General features: G+C 44.4%; 2 protein-coding genes across 4 annotated transcripts; both read right to left on the bottom strand.

The window, feature by feature from the left end:
* Positions 1-6,634: 6,634 nt before the first annotated feature.
* On the bottom strand, positions 6,635-12,740 carry LOC148082215 (uncharacterized). Of its 2 annotated transcripts, none has more exons than XM_087789343.1 (6): positions 12,365-12,740; positions 9,950-10,211; positions 9,093-9,335; positions 8,694-8,978; positions 7,980-8,102; positions 6,635-7,579 (listed from the first exon to the last, which is right to left on the bottom strand). In XM_087789343.1, exons 2-6 carry the CDS (start codon positions 10,182-10,184, stop codon positions 7,422-7,424), a joined length of 1,044 nt encoding a protein of 347 aa, XP_087645469.1. In that variant the 5' UTR covers positions 10,185-10,211; positions 12,365-12,740; the 3' UTR covers positions 6,635-7,421. The 2 variants fall into 2 exon arrangements, with proteins under 2 accessions (XP_087645469.1, XP_087645468.1); XM_087789342.1 differs by having other exon boundaries at positions 6,636-7,579; positions 9,950-10,267; positions 12,365-12,737.
* A 5,363-nt stretch (positions 12,741-18,103) lies between these two features.
* LOC148082214 (uncharacterized) lies at positions 18,104-24,870 on the bottom strand. 2 transcript variants are annotated; one of them, XM_087789338.1, is made up of 8 exons: positions 24,773-24,870; positions 24,310-24,390; positions 22,353-22,640; positions 22,007-22,291; positions 21,610-21,936; positions 21,433-21,543; positions 19,712-19,771; positions 18,104-19,427 (listed from the first exon to the last, which is right to left on the bottom strand). In XM_087789338.1, exons 2-8 carry the CDS (start codon positions 24,377-24,379, stop codon positions 19,366-19,368), a joined length of 1,203 nt encoding a protein of 400 aa, XP_087645464.1. In that variant the 5' UTR covers positions 24,380-24,390; positions 24,773-24,870; the 3' UTR covers positions 18,104-19,365. The 2 variants fall into 2 exon arrangements, with proteins under 2 accessions (XP_087645464.1, XP_087645465.1); XM_087789339.1 differs by having other exon boundaries at positions 21,433-21,540.
* Between the last annotated feature and the right edge of the window lie 230 nt (positions 24,871-25,100).

Here is a 25,100-nt window from a genome sequence, read left to right as displayed (position 1 = left end):
TGTATCCTTTGTCTTTGTTGTTTTTATTTGACCTATGTTCTTTGTCTTTATCTTTAGACTTAGATTGTGTCATCCTGTTATTTTTCTCTTTATGTTCTTCTTCTTATTTTATTTTTATTTATTATTTTGTATTGTTTATGGAAAATTGCTGGCTGTTGGAAAAAACAATTTCCCGAGGGAGACCTCCTGAGGGATCAATAAAGTTTTACCTTACCTTAAACAGAGAGGGTCAACCAGGACCTTGAGACCTCTCTCCGCTGCCTGGTGTCCGGCGCCCCCTCCACCTCGGTCAAGGCTCTTCCGTGGGTCGAGTACGCACACAACTCGCTCACGTGCTCCTCCACGGGAATGAGTCCGTTCGAGTGTGCCTATGGATATCAACCACCTCTCTTTCCTGATCTCGAGGAGGAGGTCCAAGTCCCGTCGGCGTCGGCTCTAGTACAGCGGTGCAAGTCGACCTGGATTAAGGCAAGACAGAAACTTTTGAGTTTGGTGGCCTCCGCCAAGTCTGTCGCAGACCGGCGGCGTTCAGACGCTCCCGTCTACAAGGTGGGGGACCGAGTGTGGCTCAGCACCAAAGACATCAGTCTCCACTTACCTTCACGTAAGCTCGCTCCCCGGTTCATTGGACCCTATGCCATCACCAAGGTGGTGAACCCTGTCGCGGTCCGCCTACGCCTTCCTAAGGAGATGCGCATCCACCCCACTTTCCATGTTTCAAAGGTTAAACCCGCTACAGTGTCCCCGCTGGTTCCGGCCTCTAAACCTCCTCCCCCTCCTAAGGTGGTTGAGGGTGAGAACGCGTTTTCTGTACGTAAGATTCTCGACTCTCGGCGGGTTGGTCGGGGCTACCAGTACCTGGTGGATTGGCAGGGTTACGGGCCTGAGGAGCGTTCCTGGGAGCCCACTCGGAACATTCTCGACCCCCGCCTGATTGAGGATTACAATGCTCGGACTAAAAGAGACAATCCATCACCCAAAACCCAGAGCTAACTCTAAAACTTGTATGTTGTTCTCTTAGTGCCTCATTCTGTGTTTTTTTTTTTTTGTTCTGTGTTGTTTCTCTCTCCAGCCTGTTCGTTCCGTGTTCTCTATGTCCTCCTCTCGTCGGCTACCTGGTGGGCTCAGGTCTGCCAGTGGCGGTCCCTTGAGGGGGAGGCACTGTTATGTCTCGTGTGTCTTTCTTGGTGTTTCCTGTTTTTATTTTGAAACCTGCTCCCTTCTGTGTCTGTGAGTTCCCTTTCCGGTCCCTCCCCCTGCTGATTGTTATTGTCTTCACCTGTCTTGTTTTCTGCAGCTGCCAGTGATTGCTGACAGCCTTCATATTCTGCTCACTCTCCCTCAGTCTTTGTCGGTTCGTCACACTTGTCGCTCCGTGTTCGTCTAGTTCGTGTTTCACGTTTTAGACTCCCTATTCGAGATTGTTTCACCTTCCTGGTTTTGACCCCTGGTACGTCTTCTCGTTTCTCTGCCTGCCTGCCTGTGCCCTTGACCTGTTTTCTGGATATCGTACCTGTTGGATGTATATTGCCTGGACTACTTGTGACGATCCCTCTGCCTGCTGTTAATAAATCTGTCAAGTTTGACAAACAGACACTTTCTGCGCCTGGGTTTCCTTCCGCACCCTGACACCAGTTCAGTATTTGGATTTCACTAATCCGCCAACTTGACCTTGTCTTTCTGATTTCCCCCTTTTTTAGGGTTATGTTTTTCACAATTTCTCTGAGCTTGTCTTCTTAAGGTATCTACATACCCCAGTCAGGCAGATTTCCAAATTATTTCTGCTTTTTAGCCAACTCGTTCCTATTTTTCACAACTTGTTTCCTGTCCAACAGACTCTATTTTACCACGCAGGAACTCTCAGTGCGAACTAACATCGCACCACAACATCCTGTTGAACAGATCAGATAAATCCATTCACCAACCCAGGAAGATAAACTACTTGTCAAGGGGTTACACAGATGTTTTGTGCTAGAAAAGTACAGCTTATTATTAACATAATGTTGGATTATAAGTGAAAAGTACAAAAGTTAGAATAAAACTTTTAATCCAACATAAACACGTTTACATAATTGACAACGAACAAGGTTCTTGGAAAAGGCAACCGTCCCCTGATTGTCCTCTTAAATTCTAGGTGGTTGTCCTCAGGTCAACTGTCCATGAATCTTGATCTGCAGTCAGTCGTGTCAACTCTCGCTAATATTGCCAAGCTTGCTGGTGTAAATGGAAGGTTTTGTCTGACGGCTTAATTAATTGATTAATCAGAATACTTGTAGCTTATGTCTTCATCAATGCAGATGTACAGAAAGTGGACATAAATGACGCAAAAATGTCTCCACTTGACCACTTTACAGTTTCACAATGTGACGCCACTAAACCCTAGCTCGACTGTTAAACATATTCTCTTTGTGTCGATTCCTCTGCCTCCTGTCTCTGCACTTGTAAGTTCTGTGTTTGCTGATATTAATATTAACCTAGGGTAATACATTTTGAATCCCTAGAAAGAGGAATTCAAAAAATTGAAAACGAAAACTAGGAAAAGATGAAGACAAAGAAGGAGAATTTTTTAAAAAAAAGAGAAAAAGCGATGAAGTAAATGTATGTAGAAGAAATAGTCGAATAATTAGTAGTAGAAGTAAAATTATTAGATGCAAAAGAAGTAGAAGTAGTAATAGAAGTAGAAGTAGTAGTAGAGGGAGTAGTAGTCGAAATAGTAGAATAATAGTAGTAGAAGTAGAAGAAGTAATAGCAGTGAAATAAGTAGTCGAGTCCCATAATAAAACTGTATCTAGTACGATGCAACATCCCATAATATAAGTTTATCCATCAACATGAACATCCCATAATAAAACTGTATGTATCTAGACAAAGACGACTCCTGGCGTGTTGCTGCTCAACTAGAACATGTGTAAGACACACGGTGTCGGGCATTTCGCCAGCTGTCGAGTCCAAGCACAAGCGTGTGTCAGGAGTGACTGGGCTCACGGCTGGTAACAGGTGGTGGTGAAACAGTTTATAATCTTTTGCAGTCTACGTCATGTTACTTGTATGCCCTGAACCGTGCTATAGCGGTATATTAAAAATTGGTATTATAATGAAAATTAACACTGGTTTTCTGTACAAATGTGCACAGGCCTTAAAAATCCATAAGGCCACATGGGAGTCACCTGATTAGAGAGCAGCTTATTCTGCATCTGACCATCTTCTTCTGGTTCCTGGCTAATAAAACTGAAGAAGACTGAAGACACTGTTGTGACAACACTGTCCTGCTAACAGTTTATCTACAGCTTCCTCTCAGGCTGAGAGGAACCCCTCGGACACTTCTAGCAATGAAGACCCAGGGGAACAATCCAAACAGATACCAGTGGATAAGCAGAGCCTACAGCAAGACTGGAGATCAAACAGCAATCCCTGCAGAAGCCAACGTCCGACACCACCTGGCAGGCTCTTGAGTGGGATCCCCACAACATAAGTTGCCTCACAAAGTAGTTCAAGGTATTACATGGAAACAGCATTTTATTTGTTATTTTTTGTCAACTCACAATTACATTTTTTTTTCTTAAAAAAATATTTAACGGATGCTTTAACATAGAATTCAACTTTAAACCTCACTTTTGTGTTCTTCTGTTGCAAATTCTCTCCAGGGCTGCAGTGCCCTCTGCTGGTGGTTCACCGCTATTATAGTTCTTTATTTAATTCTGTTGTTGTTGATCGTTAAAGTCCGGGTCTGTAGGTGGGAGGGAGACTCTGCAATGTGGTGAGTAAATCCTTCTTTCGTGTTCTTCAGTTGTCCAGTCCACTCTCTGATAGGTTCAAATAGTCAGTTCTGGACCACATCATCCTCAGCTCGTCCTGGGCTGGACAACAACTGCTCCCTGAGCGCTGTCGCCCTGGCGAGTGAACTTTATTTGTTGTTGTATTTGTTGTTCGACGTCTTTCAACCGTGACACTTAAACACTTGGACATGAATGATGTTAGATCATGATCCCTCAGAATTCCCAAGTCAAGATGTGATCATGAGTGTCACAGCCCACACTCAGTCGACTCACCTTCACCTGTCGACAGAAAGAAGCAACACACCACCCCAAGCAGTAGAAGCGCTCTGTGATTCCCCATTGTTCCAGACTGTCCAAACACGGGATGAACACTCTGACGCGGAGATGACTGACTGGACGGGCAGAAACTGAAACGTTAAGTATAATCAGAAACTGGAAAAATGGGTTGATCAGTGAAACTGATTTAAAAAGTACTCTTCCGCTACGCCTCCTCCATTCAGCCAAAGTCGTGCTGATCTTCTAAGAGCTTAGATCAGTTTAAACATTCCTAATCTATTTTCTTTTACATTGAATAAACTCCCATATCTATCAACAGATATAACAGCCTATTAAACATGTGCATATATGCATGCATTCACAATGAGTGCAATGAATCTAGAAATAAGATTCCTCTTAAACAAACCAGTCTCTAGCACATTAGATCTGGAAGGATTAGCAGGTGGTTACTTTGGTTATAATCCAGACTTTCTGTTTCTATTCGTCTGGCTCTCAGTTTGCTGATGTCTCCCGTCCACATCATTTGTTCCAAACAAATCCAAGTACAGACACTTAAGACCAGTTTGGCTGCACAGGTTTATCCCCATGAGAAGGTGTTGAACCCCAAAATCCTTGATGGTCTGAACAGCGCGCTCCCCCTTCTTGTTGGCCTGTTGACTGCTTTAATAGTGACCTATGCTGACATTTGTTTGAGTTTGGCTATCTCAATTTATCTCGAAAATAAATCAACAATATGAATATACTTTTTCTTCGACCAGTCAAAAACACCCATGCTGACCTTCTGCTAAGGATGGTCAGGAAAAGTATATTGCAACTGACATGTCTGGCCATCATACGGCCTCTTTAACTGTGGCCCTGCATTTTGACATGCTCTGGTGACCTTCATGCAAACATGAAAGAGGTTTTCTCTTTTTTTTTTTCATGTTGCCAACAAAATTGTATGTCTGGGTTTAACCAGCATTTTTCTGCCCAGCCTGACTCACAATGTTGCCTAATCTTTACAAATAGTTTGTCTATTGACCAATTTTCCTTATATCCTTCTGCCTTTTATGCAGCTTGGAGATGACAAACTACACACTGCACTTACCTTTTTCGTAGGATGAACATCTCGTGCTTAGGACGGGCCTGCAAATAGAGCTCAGTTACAGTTGTGTATCTTCTGTATGCTAAATTAGAATACTGAGCAAGCACTTCTACAGAGCTTAAGACTTTAGATTCCAGAAAGCTGTTTCCTGTGGCTCTGCCCAAATCCACTCATCTCTTTCCTTCTGCAGCTCCTTCAGTGGTATTGTCACCGTGGCTGAACTTAGTTTAAGAGTTAAACATGCCCGTGCCACACATCCTCCATATTCCTCCATATACTCTTATTCATGAAGAGTTAACTAACATTAACTGGAAATATACAGGATGGCATTCATCAAACATTTAGTGAATCAGATTTTTTTTCTTTATAGCCACCTACAACATCCTCACCTGCTCCAGACCATGTTGAGTAAGTAAGTAAGTAAGTAATATTTATTTATATAGCGCTTTTCCAGACCAGGGTCACAAAGCGCTTTAACAATCAAAACAATACTCAAAAAAGTACATACTTTAAAGATCAAGATAATACTGAGAACAACACAGGAGTTCCAGAAAATCAAGGAAAAGCCTGAACAAATAGAAACGTCTTAAGATGTTTCTTAAAGGAGTCAGTAGATCCATCAAACACAGAGAGAGAGGAAGATCGTTCCAAAGCTTAGGAGCAACAGCCTGAAAAGATTTCTCTCCTCTGTTCCTGAACCGTGTGCGTGGAACCATAAGTAGATTCTGATCCACAGACCTCAGAGCCCGAGCTGGGGTGTAAGGCTGGATCAGATCAGTGATGTACGGAGGAGCCTGACCATGAATAGATCTGAAAGTAAGAACCAGAATTTTAAAGTTGATCCTGAAAGAAACTGGAAGCCAGTGAAGAGTTTTAAGGATCGGAGAAATGTGAGTTCTCCTACTAGAGCGGGTTAGAATTCTCGCTGCAGAGTTCTGAATCAACTGCAGGCGAGACAGCTCCTTCTAGTTAAGACATGAAAACAAACTGTTACAATAGTCCAGACGAGAAGAAACAAACGCATGGATTACAAGCTCCAGATCATGTTCCGACAACATTTTCCTAAGTTTAGAGATTTTTCTCAGTTGAAGGAAACAGTTTCTGGTCAGTTTTCTGCAGTGTCGTGCTCGTGTAAATTCAAGAATTCACTTATATCAAGGCTGTTGCTAATAGAAATGTACGTTTCAATTCATATTATCGCCCTGTTAATGCGAACAATACGCAGATTCATTAATCTGTCCTGAAAATAACAGAGGTGAGTGGATGTTCCAGCAAGTTATACAAAACATTAAATTACATTTAGTTAAATTGGTTTGCAATAAACAGGATTAATCCAGATTATGTTAATGGTTGTGAATTGTTGATCTAAATTTAAATGTACCCTTCATTCTTGTCTACATTATGATTAATTGAATTATGGGTATTTCTGATTGACAATCAGAATGAAAACAGAGACAAGCGTTAGAATAACAAATAGAGTCAGAATCCAGTTTTTACCACCAACAAGGAGTACGAGTCCCGCTTGGCACGGCTCGTCACAAACCACTGAATAACCTCTCTCCTCGCTGGCTTTTTATTCCATATTTCAGATGACGACACATTTGAATACAAACAGTTTGTTCATTTGTTGCTGGACGCAGCCAGACAATACCTGTTTTCTGTATGAGTCAGTGAGCGCATTCTCCTGTATGCTGAGTCAGCTCCCTTATCTTGCTGAAGGTCACTGTGTTAATGCACAAACTGTCATATAATAAATTTTTTCCAGTTGTTTACTGTAAAATGAAGCCAGTTACATTGGAAACATGTGTTGTTTACATGTTTGCTAGCAGATTTACTTCAATTACTCCTCTACTGTCGCTGCTCCATGGACTCCACCCAGCTGAACGTGACGAAGGGAAGGAACTATCAGAGGAACCTTCATTTAGTAGCAAACTCAAAAGTCAAGCAGGAAAACAACTCAACAAAAATAATATACAGAAAATTCAGAGCCTGAGGTCTGAACATCTTTAGTTCGACCTAAAATGTCAGAACAGATCAGGGGAAAGGAAAAGTTCAACTTGTTCCTCGAGCACCAACATCTTGACCGCCAGGGCCTGAGACAAAGAGGAGGCTTGACCTGAACTTATCCAGTGTCAGTAGACTCTATGATATGGTCCTTTAAGCCAAGAGCTTTCAGTCTGAATCTGAACACTCCGTCACAGTGGAGTAACATCAGATGTGTCTTCTGTTGAGAACCACGGTGTCAGAGTGAGTAATGCTGGTGCATGTACTCATCATCAGCAACATTAAAGCAGCCGCACGCACTGTGCATCATCACTTGGTCGTTCTTCATTCTCAGAATGTTCTCTGTCACCATGTTCACGTCCATGTGAGTTGTTTGGGGTCTCACCGTTTGTTAGTGGTTGTTCTTCAGGCAAGGAGTTCATTTCAACTCCTGCAGAGACTGCAGAAAAGAAAGTTAGACAAAACTTCTCAACAACTTGAAGCATTAAAGATGTGGTAGGTTTTCCCCAGAACTGTGTGGTCAGGCTGGACCATTTTGAATCCCCCCCCTAAGAAAAGAGAGGAGGGCTGGACAAGTGGCAATTCATTGAGATGACACCGTCCAATTATTTTAATGGGGTTGTTGAAAATTGTTGTTTTCATATCCCCAGATGTTTTACAGAACCTTTACAGAGGAGGCTAAAATGTTTCATGTATGTTTTTTCCTTTAAATTACAAGCCAGATAGTCTGTCCCTGGACCCCTTCCCAGGTTGACTAGACAACATGAATGTATAGGATGTGGATACCCCACATTATTTAAGTGAATTTATGAGCTTTGAAAAACTTTGAACATTCTCACCTTGTGTTGAAGATGCCTTTGTGTAATTTCCTTCTTTTTTTTTTCTTACACAGTAAAAGATCAGACCACCAATGATCCCAATGATCAAAAGGACCAAGACGGTTGGGAGAACCCATGTTGCAGCTGATGCCGGTCCATGTTGTCCCGTGAAAAGAACAGATGTGAGTTCATGTTGTCAGAACATTTCAACACCATAAGAGTCAGGAAGCAGGAAGCGAGTGACAAAAAAAGGGATGGATAATAAATGACAGTTGAGTTGTTTGAGAGATAGAACAGCAGGGATAAAAAGAGAAGAGTAAGAGGGAAAGGAGGACAGAATTGGTGGATTAGATAGTTCAGGGAATGGACAAAAGTAGAAGAACAGAGAAGAAATGAACTGAAACTGAAACCGAAGCACTGCTCTCCTATGACTGACTGAGTTCCTGCAGACGAAGTATGTGATGTCAGTGAGACAGTTGAGATGCTACAAGAGCGACAGAGGGGGGCAACATCTGCTCTTGTTGCTATGGTGATGGACAGATTGACAGGTAGAGCGAGGAGTCACCGTGGACCATGATATTTGCTGATGATCAAGGGATCTAAAGTGAAGGAAGAGGAGCTGGAGTGAAGAGAATGGAAAGACAGAAGGGCAGATACGCATAGAAGAGAATATGAAGGAGGATAATGGGGTTGCCATGTTTGCGTCAGAGAGTGCGAGGAAGTCAAAAGAATCACCGTTATTCAGAGCCATTTGTACCCGGATGATCTTCACGAGTGTTTCTTCCTGGTTGATGACCTCACACGTGTATAATCCACTGAGATTAGAAGACAAACTCTGCAGAGTCAGACTGCCTGTCAAGGACAGACTCTTCACGTGGTCCTTCCACTTCCACTCCGTGACAGTTAGGCGTTCTTGTCTTTGGACCAACAGACTGCCGTTGAAGCTCCAGGTGACAGACGTCAGAGGACACTTCAGAGCAGGACAATGGAAGGTTTCTTCGGTGCTGGTTACAGATAAGCCTTTGATCGAGAAGACAACTGTGAGACTCAGAACTCTAAGGATAACCAGTGATTTCAAATTCAAATGAAGGATTGAGTCACATGTGTGCTTGAAGAGGCATGAATGAAACTCACCTGTGGTTGACAGCGTGGCGCTCCTGCTGCTGTATAGGTTACTGACGGTACACTTGACGTCTGCTTCATCGCCAGGGGTCTGAACAGAGCTGCTGATGTTGTAGAGCTCCTGCTCCGTCACTTTCATCTCAGTGTCATTGTTCTTGTTCCAGGACCATGTGACCTGAGGCCTTGGGTAGATTCCCTCTGAGCTGCATATGACCCGATCTCCTTCCAGACTGATGGAGACTTTAGTCACTGGAGCTGAGGAATTAAGGATGAAATTAAGGTCTGACCTTGGTTTGCAAGTCTCTGCTAGGATTTCAGAGTCTGAATGGGACACTTTTGACTTTGCAGTGTGATTGAAACCAAGAGTAAGTAAGTCATTTTTATTTGTATAGCCTTTTCCAGACCAGGGTCACAAAGCGCTTAAACAATCAAAACAATACTCAATAGAGTATATACTTAAAAGGTCAAGATAAAACGGATAACACAACAGGAGTTCCAGAAAATATAGGAAAAGCCTGAACAAGTTAAAACATGACACAGATTTTCTATATAACGATTTACCACGACTGATAGCATCGTTATCTGGTTTCCATGGAGACAGAGCGAAGGTTGAAGGTCATTCTATATTAGAACTATCAAGTTTATTCTGATGTCCTCAACATGCTACTGGAGTCTTTATCTGGACCTGTTTGAATTGTTAAGAACTTGAAAGATGTGACCTAAACTGTCATTTATACTGTTCAACCACATACATACATGTAGAATAGGTTCCAGAGGATTCTATATGTGGAAAGTTGAGGACATCATGCTATCTTAAAGCCTGGTCCTACAGGTGGTGACTTAGACATGCAAGATAACTTTCTTCTCACCTTCCACTTCCAGGTTGATGTAAGACGTGTGTCGTCCTCTTGAGTTGCTGGTGTAACAGCTGTAGCGCCCACGGTCTGAGATCTGGACCTTCTGCAGCAGCAGGGAAGCGTTTCCTCGGGACAGCTCTTCATGGAAAAGAGACGTCCTGCCTCTGAACTGCTTGAGCTGATGTTTAAACTGGTCCTTTGCGTAGTAGTACGAGTGGACCACCTCTTTTTGAATTGGCTCCTTCATCCAGTGGACCAGTAAATCACCTCCAGTCTGAAACACACACGGGATGATGGTACTGCTCGTGTAACGACAGGACACCTTGACATCTGCAGGACAGAGAACCTCGGGTCAGAGACAGTGCAGCTGTAAACAAACTAACAAACACATCTCTAGACACGTTTTAGTTTAGGGTCTTGGCCTGTTACCCTCCGAGAGTTTGTCCCTGGGGAGATCTTTTGTTGATGGGTGATTCGTGTTTTTAGTTTTCATGAGCAAGGAAATATGATTTCATATATTATTTTAATAAATTACATGAATGTCACAGGGCCGTTGGAGTTAGCTTTAGCTATTTTGCTAACACTATGCTTCTCTCACTCTTGATCAAGCGTCTCTTCCCTGATAGTTTGGAATAAAACTAGACATGTAAACTCAACTAAACTAAACTACAGTGGCTTGCAAAAGAATTCATACCCCTTAAACTTTTCCAAATGTTTTCACATTATACGCCACAAACATAAATATATCTTATTAGAATTTAATGTGAAAGACCAACACAAAGTGTCACACAATTGTGATGTACAAAGAAAATTATACATGATTTTAAAAAATAATTCCCAATTAAAAAACTGAAAAGTGCAGTGTGCAAAATTATTGGTCAGAGTTGATGGTAAGATGGATGGTGGCATGCAGGGAAATCTTGGAAGAAAACCTGTTGGAACTGCTGATGGGTTTTGTCTCCCCGCTTTATCGTCTTCCGAGGTCATCTCCCCTCCCAGATTGTACACACTCTTTCTCATCCTCTTCACCCAGATGTGTTTACATCCAAACATGGAAAAGCAAGACGTGAACACGAATGACTCGGAGAGATGCTTCATTTTTTCAGCCTCATCGTTTCTTCAAGATTATTTCCGTTTGTGTTCTTAGGAACGTGCTTGTGATTAACGCAGCTGCACAAGTTATCCTTGATTGTTAGCTGAGTAAAACAATAAGAAATTAAATATAATAAGCTAACTCCCCATTCATGGTCTACTTCAAAGAGCATAAACAAGCGTTGCTATTTAAAAAAAAAAAATGAACTTGCAAAGTCTGGAAATTGTTAATGATTCTCTTGTTTAATCAGCAAATGTTTTTCATTTTAGCTCAGAGCAGGAAATGGTTGATAGATTAAGGTTTAAAGGTTCATGACTTCGTCAGACACCATAACACAAAGTTGTTTGTTCTTTGTTACTGGATGTTTACATGTAAATCTCTGCATTATGATTTTCATGGATTCACATTATTCAAATATAGTTTATTAATATTATTATTGTTAATATTGTTGTTGTTGTCAACACTACTATGCTTTGCAATGGACAATGGAATGAGGAAGTTTGTTTGTAACACACTCACTCAAGAATAAAAGAAAGTAACCTGGCAGGTTTAGCTGGATTCCAGGTTCACTTGCTTCTTGAAACTATTGGAACAGTTTCATCCTGGTTGAGGTGGAATGTGTCGGTCTACGTTATAGGCTCTGACTGTTCATTGCAGCTCATTTGAAATATTTTGAGAGCTAAAAAGTTGATTTAATTTAAATTAACCAAGACTTTTTTGATTCTGTGTAAATTTCTTTGCATAAAGTGTGATAACTTTCTTGACAAAGTGTATCGCTTCCATGTCTAGAAAAGGTTATTTTACTATGTATATGGTTTTATGATCATTATCTATATATTTGTATTTTTGCGAACGTGTTGACGTTTGTATTAAAAAAAAGAAAATGAAAGCGATTCTTGGCGATTTGAACACCATCCCCAAGAACTTTTACAGTGAAAATAAAAATCACACAAAACACCTCAAGTCACGGTATATGAGTCGTTCAACTAGTTTTAAGTTGATGTGTCATCACAAGTTTTATTAAAATATTTTAGTACTTAAATATTAAGGTACACAAACTACTTAGAGCTGCTTTAAAGAAAATGAAACTAAATCAGATCATTGTCTTCAGGCCTATTTCCCAGTCTCAAGTTCGTGCGATGAGTCTCAAGCAGGCCCAGGAGCAGTACAATATAAAGACAGAGATAAAAAGTGTATTTCATTTGAATTCAAAAGCTCTGAAGTTCCCAGCTGACCAACTCACAGCTCACAAGCTTTTTAAACCTCTAGATGACATTGTTTTCACTGTTGAGTGACATGTCATGTGATAACAGACAGTTATGTAACACACTCACCTGACATTTGAACGGTGAGTGCCCCCCACAGCAGGGTCACCAGGCTCACCAGACTCTTCACTGCCATCATTGTGCTGCTAGTCCACAGTCTGCTGGTTCATGGCTTCACCTCACGATCTGACTCATCCGCTTACTGAACTAGTCTTACGACATTCCCTTCCCTTACCAATCAAAGTTTAAAGTCTGAAGTCTAGGTGTGCGTATGGGTGTGTGTTTTTGTCTAAATTGTTAAAACCTTATTGACATGTCAAGTGTATTTCTGCATACGTTTGGAGGATCGTATTTTTCCAAATGAAAATAAATGTAATTTGTTAAAATGAAACTAAAGCAGATATTTGTCCTCGAGCCTATTTGCTGTTACATTTTGTATAAGTTTAACTTTTTTGAGTGTCGGTCAACTTATTTGACTTTAAAATGTGAAACGATTAATAAATATTCTTACTTCTTTTTTTGTCCCAAACTGAATGTAGCGGAACCAAAGTGATGGTGAAAAAGTCTGAAACAGACGCAGGAGCAGTATACTTTAAATACAAATATATAATATAATAATTCCAAAAACACATGCAACAAAACAACCTCCAAAGTCTTGTTGGATGTCCAGGTAAAAGTAAACGAAAGGTGAGGAGAAGAGAAGGTTAATATTATACAGTTTGACCTGAGAATGAACCTTGAACTTGAAAATACATGCTTATGAAATTCTGAGTTTTGTCATTCCTTACCTATGAGAAAATGACTCTTTGTTAATAGCAAAATTGCCTTATTTTGACATTTAATAGCTTTATGTATTTTTAAGTGAAAGTCAATGAGTTTGTCTGTTACTACACTGAAATAAATGCTGCTGTTAATCATTTGGGGTGGGGCATAATATACGCCCAGGTAGTTGTAAATAGATAAGCAAATATGGAGGAGTTTGGTGAGGTCAAGGAGAATGACCTCTGTACAGCTTCAGTGTGATTCTGGACCACCACGAGACTCCTCAGGAGGGTGAAGCAGTGCACTGTCAATGCTGTGTATAATGGCGATGGCGGTAGGATGATCTTGTTTCTAGACGTTGTTAAGCAGTGGAAGGACTATTTGACAGACCTTCTCATTCCAACCAACATGTCTTCCGTGGTGAAAGTTGGGTCAAGGGACCCTGTTGTGCATTTCTGTATCCCTGATGCTCCTCTGTGTTCACCGGTGAGGGAAGAACTTGTGTGAGATCGACCGATGGATTGAGGTAGTGTACGCAGACATGGTCGACGTCCACCTCTGAATCAATGTTGTTGATAATAGGCCTGGATCTGTGGGTAGAAAGAAAATGTATTGCTCCAGTGGCCTGGTTTCCCCACATGGAAAACAATTGTCACATGGTGTAAGGGGTTGTAGTGATACGGCCACTGGAGGGCGCTGTTTGTGTCTCAAGTACTCTTCCCATCTGATCTAATTCCACAATACCCTCTGGTTGATTTTTATTTTAGTTCTAATGTTTGAAATTTAGCAGAAAATCCTGCATTAGGAATAAACATGTTTTTTCACAGCCATTTAATGTGGTTCTGCTTTTGGGTTATTATAATAAGCAGGGTGGTGGAATTGTTGCTTCAGTTACAGCTTTGCATGCATCATCATCCTTTTTTAACAGATTTAACTGGTGCTATTACTTCAAAAGCAAATGTCATCATTTTGTCATATCAATAAGCAAGAAAAGTCTTTAAAGACTTTAAATCTTTATCAATTCTGTCTAACAACTTGTTATGTCTCGTGTGTCTTTCTTGGTGTTTCCTGTTTTTATTTTGAAACCCGAGGAGGCGTTCCGGGAGCTCAAGCGCCGCTTTACCTCTGCCACGTCCTCCGACAACCTGATTCCCGTCTCCAGTTCCTGGTCGAGGTCGATGCTTCCAGCACTGGGCTAGGCGCGGTTCTGTCACAGAGATGCGCTGCTGATGGCAAGACTCACCCCTGTGCCTTCTTTTCCCGCAAGCTCACTACTGCGGAACGGAACTATGATGTAGGGGATCGAGAGCTCCTCGCCATCAAGGGGGCTCTGGAGGAGTGGCGCCACTGGCTGGAGGGAGCGGAGAACCCGTTCGTGGTTTGGACCGACCACCGCAACCTGGAGTATCTGAGAACGGCACGCCGGCTAAATCCACGCCAGTCCCGGTAGTCGTTATTCTTCGCCAGATTCAATTTCATGGTAACGTACAGACCCGGGAGCAAGAACTGTAAAGCGGACGCCCTTTCGCGCATGTTTGACCCCACTGACTCTGAATCTGTCCCTGCCCCGATCCTGAAGCCGGGGCTTGTCGTGGGGTCGCTGGTTTGGGAGGTCGAGGAGCGAGTCCGGAGAGCCAACAGCCGGACTCCTCCTTCGACTTCTGGTCCTTCTAACCGTCTCTTTGTGCAGGAAAACCTCCGATAGCACGTTCTCCACTGGTGCCATGCGTCCAAGTGGTCCTGTCACCCAGGACAGCAACGGTCCCTAACTCTGGTGCGGCGGCGGTTCTGGTGGCCTGGGCTTGCGAGGGACGTCGCGGAGTACGTGTCGGCCTGTCCGGTGTGTGCTACCAGCAAGACCTCATCCGCTCCCTTGTCTGGGAAGCTGCTTCCTCTGCCAGTGCCTGATCGGCCATGGTCCCATATATCTATGGACTGTCACCGGACTGCCAGCCTCGGAGGGCATGACTGCGGTGCTGACTGTCGTCGACAGGTTCTCCAAGATGGCCCACTTTGTCCCGCTGCCCAAGCTACCGGACACCCGAGACACGGCCGAGGCGGTCCTGGCCCATGTGTTTCGTCTCCGCGGCCTGCCCCGGGACATTGACTCGGACCGGGGGCCCCAGTTCAACTCCCGCTTCTGGACAGGATTCTGCCAACTCATCGGGGCCCGGCCCAGCCTCACCTCAGGGTATCACCCCCAGGCCAATGGACAAACAGAGAGGGTCAACCAGGACCTTGAGACCTCTCTCCGCTGCCTGGTCTCCGGCGCCCCCACCACCTGGTCCAAGGCTCTTCCGTGGGTCGAGTACGCACACAACTCGCTCACGTGCTCCTCCACGGGGATGAGTCCGTTCGAGTGTGCCTATGGATATCAACCACCTCTCTTTCCTGATCTGGATTAAGGCAAGACAGAAACTTTTGAGTTCGGCGCCTGATTGAGGATTACAAGCCTTGGACTAAAAGAGACAATCCATCACCCAAAACCCAGAGCTAACTCTAAAACTTGTATGTTGTTGTCTTAGTGCCTCATTCTGTGTTTTGTTTTTTTTGTTCTGTGTTGTTTCTCTCTCCTGCCTGTTCGTTCCGTGTTCTCTATGTCCTCCTCTCGTCGGCTACCTGGTGGGCTCAGGTCTGCCAGTGGCGGTCCCTTGAGGGGGGGGCACTGTTATGTCTCGTGTATCTTTCTTGGTGTTTCCTGTTTTTATTTTGAAACCTGCTCCCTTCTGTGTCTGAGTTCCCTTTCCGGTCCCTCCCCCTGCTGATTGTTATTGTCTTCACCTGTCTTGTTTTCTGCAGCTGCCAGTGATTGCTGGCAGCCTTCATATTCTGCTCACTCTCCCTCAGTCTTTGTCGGTTCGTCACACTTGTCGCTCTGTGTTCGTCTAGTTTGTGTTTCACGTTTTAGACTCCCTATTTGAGATTGTTTTACCTTCCTGGTTTTGACCCCTGGTACGTCTTCTCGTTTCTCTGCCTGCCTGTGCCCTTGACCTGTTTTCTGGATATCGTACCTGTAGGATGCATATTGCCTGGACTACTTGTGACGATCCCTCTGCCTGCTGTTAATAAATCTGTCAAGTTTGACAAACAGACACTTTCTGCGCCTGGGTTTCCTTCCGCACCCTGACACCACAGTATTTGGATTTCACTAATCCGCCAACTTGACCTTGTCTTTCTGATTTCCCCCTTTTTTAGGGTTATGTTTTTCACAATTTCTCTGAGCTTGTCTTCTTAAGGTATCTGCATACCCTAGTCAGGCAGATTTCCAAATTATTTCTGCTTTTTAGCCAACTCATACCTATTTTTCACAACTTGTTTCCTGTCCAACAGACTCTCTTTTACCACGCAGGAACTCTCAGTGCGAACTAACACCGCACCACAACATCCTGTTGAACAGCTCAGATAAATCCATTCACCAACCCAGGAAGATAAACTACTTGTCAAGGGGTTACACAGATGTTTTGTGCTAGAAAAGTACAGCTTACCACTCGGAAGAATTCCCGACCAACTTAATATATTATTGCTTATCAAAGCCAAAATTTCATAAAGACACCTCGTTTCACAGCATTAGACCTTCTCAGCCAGAAGAAAATCAAAGCAGAAATTTATAGAAACATTTCTTGACTAATACCCTAGTCAGCAGCTGACACCTTGATCTAGTCACTCCACCACAAATCCGGGTCACGGCACCACTTTTGCTACGCTTGCTGGGACGTCTGAACTCAGACCTCTATACCTTCCCAGTTCCAATCTCTAAGTTTCTCTCCCTTCGCTTTCCCAGGCATAAAGGTTTTTTTTCATAAAAGTTCTGTCATTGCCCTTGAATCTAAACTGAGTTGATGTTGTCTCAACCCTGACTGGTATCATTGTGTAGTGTGTGTTGTGTTTCTGTAAACTGTAAGCATCTGGCCCTCATGCAAGCATCCATCAAAGACAAATTAATTACATTCAAGCATTGATTAACATAATGTTGGATTATAAGTGAAAAGTACAAAAGTTAGAATAAAACTTTTAATCCAACATAAACACGTTTACATAATTGACAACAAACAAGGTTCTTGGAAAAGGCAACCGTCCCCTGATTGTCCTCTTAAATTCTAGGTGGTTGTCCTCAGGTCAACTGTCCATGAATCTTGATCTGCAGTGAGTCATGTCAACTCTCGCTAATATTGCCAAGCTTGCTGGTGTAAACGGAAGGTTTCGTCTGACGGCTTAATTAATTGATTAATCAGAATTCTTGTAGCTTATTTCTTAATCAATGCAGATTCACAGAAAGTGGACATAAAGGACGCAAAAATGTCTCCACTTGACCACTTTACAGTTTCACAATGTGTCACCACTAAACCCTAGCTCGAATGTTAAACATATTCTCTTTGTGTTGATTCCTCTGCCTCCTGTCTATGCACTTGAAAGTTCTTTGTAATTGTAAAATGTTTGAAATTAACCAAGGGTAATACATTTTGAATCCCTAGGAAGAGGAATTCCAAAAAATAAAAACGAAAACTAGGAAGAAGATGAAGACAAAGAAGGAGAATAAAAAATAGAAGAGAAAAAGAGATGAAGTAAATTTATAGTAGAAGAAGTAGTTGAAGAATAAGTAGTAGAAGCAGAAGAAGTAGAAGTATTAGAAGTAGTACTAGAAGTAGAAGTAGTAGTAGTCGAAATAGTCAAATAATAGTAGTAGAAGTTGAAATAGAAGAAGTAATAGCAGTGAAATAAGTAGTCGAGTCCCATAATAAAACTGTATCTAGTACGATGCAACATCCCATAATATAGGTTTATCCATCAACATGAACATCCCATAATAAAACTGTATCCATGTATCTAGACAAAGACGACTCCTGGCGTGTTGTTGCTCAACTAGAACATGTGTAAGACACACGGTGTCGGGCATTTCGCCAGCTGTCGAGTCCAAGCACAAGTGTGTGTCAGGAGTGACTGGGCTCACGGCTGGTAACAGGTGGTGGTGAAACAGTTTATAATCTTTTAGTTGGGTTTATTTTAGGTTTTTTAACGAAAGGTTAATAACTGAGATTGGAACCATAATGGTCATTCATCACTTTTATTAAACATTTATCACACTAAACAAAATGCAACTTGTATGTAAACCAGAAAAAGTCTTTAAAAAAAAAAAAAATTAAAAAGCTGTCCAATGAGCATCAATAATGTACAATTATTTAGAAGTAACAGTTTCATCCTGGCATCCATTGCAGGTCATTGCAGAGTGGTGGAAGAGTCAGATCTGAGGTTCATACAGCTGTCAATGTCACAACAGCCTCAGGTGGTGAAGCAGATATTGTGTGTTTTCACCGCCAGCTGCAACTTAGTAGCATCAGCAAAAACCAAGCTTTTGGTCGGCGTTGGAATAAACATCCAACTCATAGATGTAGCTGCTCTTTTTGATATATTTTCTTCATCTACACGTTCTTCGGTTTTATAGTTTTGCCTGCCTTCTCTACCCAAAACTTCACTTTACATGTGGTGAGATGGTTCTGCAGTCTACGTCATGTTACTTGTATGCCCTGAACCCTGCTATCGCGGTATATTAAAAATTGGTTTTATAATGAAAATTAACACTGGTTTTCTGTACAAATGTGCACAGGCCTTAAAAATCCATAAGGCCACATGAGAGTCACCTGATTAGAGAGAAGCTTATTCTGCATCTGACCATCTTCTTCTGGTTCCTGTCTAATAAAACTGAAGAAGACTGAAGACACTGTTGTGACAACATTGTCCTGCTAACAGTTTATCTACAGCAGCCTGAGAGGAATCCCTCGGACACTTCTAGCAATGAAGACCCAGGGGAACAATCCAAACAGATACCACTGGATAAGCAGAGCCTACAGCGAGACTGGAGATCAAACAGCAATCCCTGCAGAAGCCAACGTCCGACACCACCTGGCAGGCTCTTGAGTGGGATCCCCACATCATAAGTTGCCTCACAAAGTAGTTCAAGGTATCACAGGGAAACAGCATTTTATTTATAATTTTTTGTCAACTCACAATACTTCTTTTTTTTTCTTAAAAAAATATTAAACGGATGCTTTAACTTAGAATTCAACTTTAAACCTCACTTTTGTGTCCTTCTGTTGCAAATTCTCTCCAGGCCTGCAGTGCCCTCTGCTGGTGGTTCACCGCAATTATAGTTCTTTATTTAATTCTGTTGTTGTTGATCGTTAAAGTCCGGGTCTGTAGGTGGGAGGGAGACTCTGCAATGTGGTGAGTAAATCCTTCTTTCGTGTTCTTCAGTTGTCCGGTCCACTCTCTGATAGTTTGGTTCAAACAGTCAGTTCTGGACCACATCATCCTCAGCTCGTCCTGGGCTGGACAACAACTGCTCCCTGAGCGCTGTCGCCCTGGCTCGCCAGGTCTGAAAATAGTGAAAACGTGAAAAAAGAGAGTGAACTTTAACTGCGTAAATGCTGTTCGACGTCTTTCAACCGTTAAACACTTGAACATGAATGATGTTAGATCATGATCCCTCAGAATTCCCAAGTCAAGATGTGATCATGAGGCTGCTGGAGGCTGAGAGATGGTTCAAAAGCATTTGTTAGCATTTAAATAAAGAGGTTTTTTTTTTCTGTTGACTAAACAAACATTAACAATCCAACCTGCAGCAACCCCTAGTGTTAGAGTTTAACACTCAGAACTGACCTTTGACCGGGTTCAGCTCCGACGCCTCCTCGGAATCATTCACAGGATTGGACCTTTTTCCTGAGAAGACATTAAAAAAAAGTTAAATGGACATTTGTTCGCTTATGTTTGTGTAACGCCCACACTCTCAGGGGAAACAGGGACGCTTATAGGAGATACACAAGTCACACACGGGAGACACACAAGTCACACACAGGAGACACACAAGTCACACACAGGAGACACACAAGTCACACACGGGAGACACACAGGTCACACACGGGAGACACACAGGTCACACACGGGAGACTCACAAGTCACACACGGGAGACTCACAAGTCACACACATTAGACACACAAGTCACACACGGGAGACACACAAGTCACACACAGGAGAAACACAAGTCACACACAGGAGACACACAGGTCACACACGGGAGACTCACAAGTCACACACGGGAGACTCACAAGTCACACACGGGAGACACACAGGTCACACACCGGGGACTCACAAGTCACACACAGGAGACACACAAGTCACACACAGTAGACACACAAGTCACACACGGGAGACACAAGTCACACACAGGAGACACACAAGTCACACACAGGAGACACACGGGTCACACACGGGAGACTCACAAGTCACACACGGGAGACTCACAAGTCACACACAGGAGACACACAAGTCACACACGGGAGACAAGTCACACACGGGAGACACACAAGTCACACACGGGAGACACACAGGTCACACACGGGAGACACACAGGTCACACACCGGAGACTCACAAGTCACACACGGGAGACTCACAAGTCACACACGGGAGACACACAAGTCACACACGGGAGACACACAAGTCACACACAGGAGACACAAGTCACACACAGGAGACACACAAGTCACACACGGGAGACACACAGGTCACACACGGGAGACTCACAAGTCACACACGGGAGACACACAAGTCACACACAGGAGACACAAGTCACACACAGGAGACACACAAGTCACACACAGGAGACACACAGGTCACACACGGGAGACTCACAAGTCACACACGGGAGACACACAAGTCACACACAGAAGAAACACAAGTCACACACAGGAGACACACAGGTCACACACGGGAGACTCACAAGTCACACACGGGAGACTCACAAGTCACACACGGGAGACTCACAAGTGACACACGGACGACACACAAGTCACACACAGGAGACACACAAGTCACATACAGGAGACACACAAGTCACACACAGGAGACACACAAGTCACACACAGGAGAAACACAAGTCACATACAGGAGACACACAGGTCACACACAGAAGACACACAGGTCACACACAGGAGACACACAGGTCACACACGGGTTACACACAGGAGACACACAAGTCACATACAGGAGACACACAAGTCACACACAGGAGACACACAAGTCACACACAGGAGACACACAAGTCACACACAAGTCACACACAGGAGACACACAAGTCACATACAGAAGACACACAAGTCACACACAGGAGACACACAAGTCACACACAGGAGACACACAAGTCACACACAGGAGACACACATAAGAGACACATTTGACTCAAAACGTGGTTCACAGGTGACACAAAACTTTCACTTGTGTTACACGCAGAGAAGCCACATGCGAATTGCACGATGGACACATATTGTATAGTTGGACACATGACAGGTGTAGATGCCTCAGAACGGTTCAGGTGATGTTTACCTCGTAGCTTCAGGTACACCAACACGGCTACCAGTGCAAGGACCACAAGAGCCACGATCAGACCCACGATCCACCAGTAGGACGTCTGCTCGGAGGACTCTCGTTGCTCTTCTTGGGTCATGAAGACACACTTCAGTTTCAACTCAACCCTGAGGAGTCACTATCTTCAGAACTCACGTGTGGAGCCGTTGATGATCACGTCGCTCCTCTCCGTGTGCGAGTTGTGCGACATGGATAAAGTGCACGTGTAGCTGCCCGAGTGCTCGTGGTGGTCCGGGTCCATCAGCCGCAGAGAGGCGTCTCCGAACCGGACCCTGAAGCCATCGAGCTCCGCGTGGCCGTCCCAGGGCGGAGAGTACCTGCTGCCCCCCGACACGCTGTCGTAGGTCAGGATGTGAGTCGGGGTGTCGCCGTTGGAGAAGCTCCAGGAGACCGAGGGGCTGTTGATGGAGGGCGGTGCCAGGCAGGGCACGGTGAGGTCGCGTCCCTGGTGACCTCTGACCTCTGAGGATTCACACAACAAGAGATGTGAAGTGTCGGAGAAGAGAGAGACCGGGGGGGCCGAGTGAGTCACCTCTCTCCCTGAGTGAGACGGTCCAAGCCGGACCCCCGTATGAATTGCTGACTCTGCAGATGTAGATGAGGTCCGGCTGGCCGTCCAGCCGCCTGAGCCGACTGTCGAGCGTGAAGAGTCCGTCTTTGTCGGCCAGCATGCGGGTCATGGGCCGCAGCTCCTCGAAGGTCGGGGGTTCAGTCGTCCAGGTGACCCGGGGGGCCGGGAACACGCCGCGGACGCTGCACCTGAACTCCTCGTAGCCGCTGAGACGGGACAACTCCAGAGAGACCCCCTTGACAGGAGCTGGACACAGAGACCTTGTCAGGAGCTGCACCAAGACCACCCCCTTCTGAGAACAACATACCTTTGATCTTGACGACCACCTTGCTTTTGTGTTCTCCCTTGGCGGTCTCGACCTGGCAGGTGTACGTCCCCCTGTCCTTCAGCTCGCTGTCTCTGAGGCGCAGTGTGGCGTTCCCCAGCTTGAGCAGTAGAGGGAGCACAAACGCTCGCTTCTGGTTCTGGTCCGCCCCCGGTTCTGAGCTGTAGACCAGCTCGTCCTGATGGAACCACTGGATCGTTTCAGGGCCACCGGGCTTGAAGCTACAGGGCAGGAGGCAGTCCTGAGCCAGGAGACAGCTCACGGTCACATCTGCAGGAGACCACAACCCATCATGAAACCCACTGTGATGCTGGTGACGCTTCTTAGAGACGTTTCACTTCTCATCCGAAATGATTTGAGGAGGTCTCTTGGATGAGAAGAAAAGAAGTGAATTGTCTTCATAGAACTCAACACTGTCTAGTTCTCGCTTTGGAACCTTGAGGTCAACCATGAGAATGAGAACCTTCAAGGACATTACATACTGAAGGAAAAACAAGTAGTGAAACAAGAACACAGACTAAGATGGTTGATCACACTGAGGTGTTGAGTGTCTTCACAAACAGGCTTCAAGCAGCTCATTTCAAATAAGCGACAGAGTTCTCAGATTGACGCAGGTTGTCACGACCACTTTACTTGTCTTCTCGTCTGGACTATTGCAACAGTTTGTTTTCATGTCTTAACAAGAAGGAGTTGTTTCGCCTGCAGTTGATTCAGAACTCTGCAGCGAGAATTCTGACCCGCTCTAGTAGAAGAACTCACATTTCTACGATCCTTAAAACTCTTCACTGTCTTCCAGTTTCTTTCAGGATCAACTTTAAAATTCTGGTTCTTACTTTCAGAACTATTCATGGTCAGGCTCCTCCTTACATCACTGATCTGATCCAGCCTTACACCCCAGCTCGGGCTCTGAGGTCTGTGGATCAGAATCTACTGATGGTTCCACGCACACGGTTCAGGACCAGAAGAGAGAGATCCTTCCAGGCTGTTGCTCCTAAGCTTTGGAACGATCTTCCTCTCCCTCTTTGCGTTTGATGGATCTACTGACTCCTTCAAGAAACATCTTAAGACGTTTTTATTTGTTCAGGCTTTTCCTTGATTTTCTGGAACTCCTGTTGTGTTCTCAGTTTTATCTTGCCCTTTAAAGTATATACTTTATTTAGTTTTGTTTTGATTGTTTAAGCACTTTGTGACCCTGGTCTGGAAAAGCGCTATACAAATAAAAATGACTTACTTACTTACATACTAAAGCCAAACTCACACTCTCTGCTCCAACCTGCCCTGACTCATCCACGAAGACGTTTAGGTCAGAAGGAACCTTTTAAAAGTCCCTGATGGATCGACATAGTTGGAGGGTAGATGATGGAGAAGAGTGAGGGAACATGAGGGAGATGAGGGAGTGAACTTACTGGTAGAGGGTGGAAAGAAGTGAGGGACCATGGAGGAAAAGAGAAAGGGAACATGGAAGAGAGGGAACACAAGAAGATAAATGAGGAAACAGGAAGGAGAAATGTGAGCTAACATGAAGGAGAAAGGTGAGGGAACGTGGAGGAAAGACCGGAACTTCACCTGAAGGTCTCACTGCAGCTTCATCAATGAGTCGCCGCTGACTCGGCTAACTCTGCTCGAACCTGTTTCTATCCCTTCCTTTCCTCTCTCCGGGAAAAGCAGAGCGACAAATCGTCATCTTCCGAAAAGCAATGGAATGTAGTGTAGTGTTGAAATAAGAAAAAGTTTGACAGAAAAAAACAAAACTCTGGATTTGAAGCTCACACACTCATTTCTTAATAATATTAGCGCTGTATACAGAGTAATCCCGTCAGGACACTCACACTGTCCTCAACAATGAGCTCACTCTACAAGCTGATAGGACATTCCAAGAAATCTTCCTCCCGCAGGTGGATCGTTTTGCTGCCGGACAAAGAGCGGTCTGTGGACTCACCTGGAGGCCTGTCCTGCTGGGACGCACTGATGCAGACCAGGACACACAAGAAGGAGAGAGCAGAGGACATGTCGCTGAGCTCTGCAACACACACACATAGAGTGACTGAGCCAGGGTGTGTCGGGGATGAGGAGGCATCACGTTTGGTTAACTTTCCTCCTGCTGGTCTGCGTTCAAGCAGAACCTGCTGCATTTGAATCACGATAAGAGATGAAACACACGTCCTTCAACATCACCACATCTTCCACCCTCATCTTCAACTCACGTGGTGTTCCTGCCATGACGGGGTCATGCTGTCTGAGGACGTCACCTGATGCAACCACGCTCACACTCACTCAACCTGGAGGTCCAGGACAAGCCCCTTCAGCCCCCCACAGAAGCTTCAGACCTCTCCACCGACACACAACCGGAGCCCCCATCACCTCAGCGACCTGTGACCTCTCACCCTTGGATCGGTACTCACGTTACGATTGTTGCATCTTGGCGGGGGGAGAAGGGAGTCCGGAGCCACCGGCGAGTCTGAGTCAGACGAGGAAATGAAGTCTGGTGACTGGAGGAGGCAGAGCCAAGTGAGGGACGACTGGATCAACAGGTTATTTAGAGAATAGACTCACACACACCCTCTCGGTGGGCGGGTCAGGACTGTGACTGACACCCTGGACCCTCTGAAGTGCTTCCAGAACGGCTGCGAGCAAATGTCAGCGGAGTTTGTTTTCAGAGTCCTGACGAGCGTCGGAGGTCCGACAGACCCCTAAACTCACACTGCACCGTCAGCTGCTTCCACCTCTGAC

This window comes from Callionymus lyra, chromosome 4 (genome assembly GCF_982586985.1).
Source record: "Callionymus lyra chromosome 4, fCalLyr1.hap1.1, whole genome shotgun sequence".
NCBI classification, from domain to species: Eukaryota; Metazoa; Chordata; class Actinopteri; order Syngnathiformes; family Callionymidae; genus Callionymus; species Callionymus lyra.
Note: the sequence above shows the minus strand (reverse complement) of the source record. Positions and strands in the feature narration are given on the sequence as shown.

Bases quoted from the DNA above. Each gene is read 5' to 3' on its own strand.
- LOC148082215 (XM_087789342.1), bottom strand. From the start codon at position 12,434: ATGATGGCAGTGAAGAGTCTGGTGAGCCTGGTGACCCTGCTGTGGGGG. The intron at 10,268-12,364 runs GTGAGTGTGTTA...TCTGTCCTGCAG, and splicing joins ACTCACCGTTCAAATGTCAG to ATGTCAAGGTGTCCTGTCGT. The intron at 8,979-9,092 runs GTGAGTTTCATT...TCTCGATCAAAG, and splicing joins CGCCACGCTGTCAACCACAG to GCTTATCTGTAACCAGCACC.
- LOC148082214 (XM_087789338.1), bottom strand. From the start codon at position 24,379: ATGTCCTCTGCTCTCTCCTTCTTGTGTGTCCTGGTCTGCATCAGTGCG. The intron at 22,641-24,309 runs GTGAGTCCACAG...GGTCTCCTGCAG, and splicing joins CCAGCAGGACAGGCCTCCAG to ATGTGACCGTGAGCTGTCTC. The intron at 22,292-22,352 runs GTATGTTGTTCT...CTCTGTGTCCAG, and splicing joins GGTGGTCGTCAAGATCAAAG to CTCCTGTCAAGGGGGTCTCT.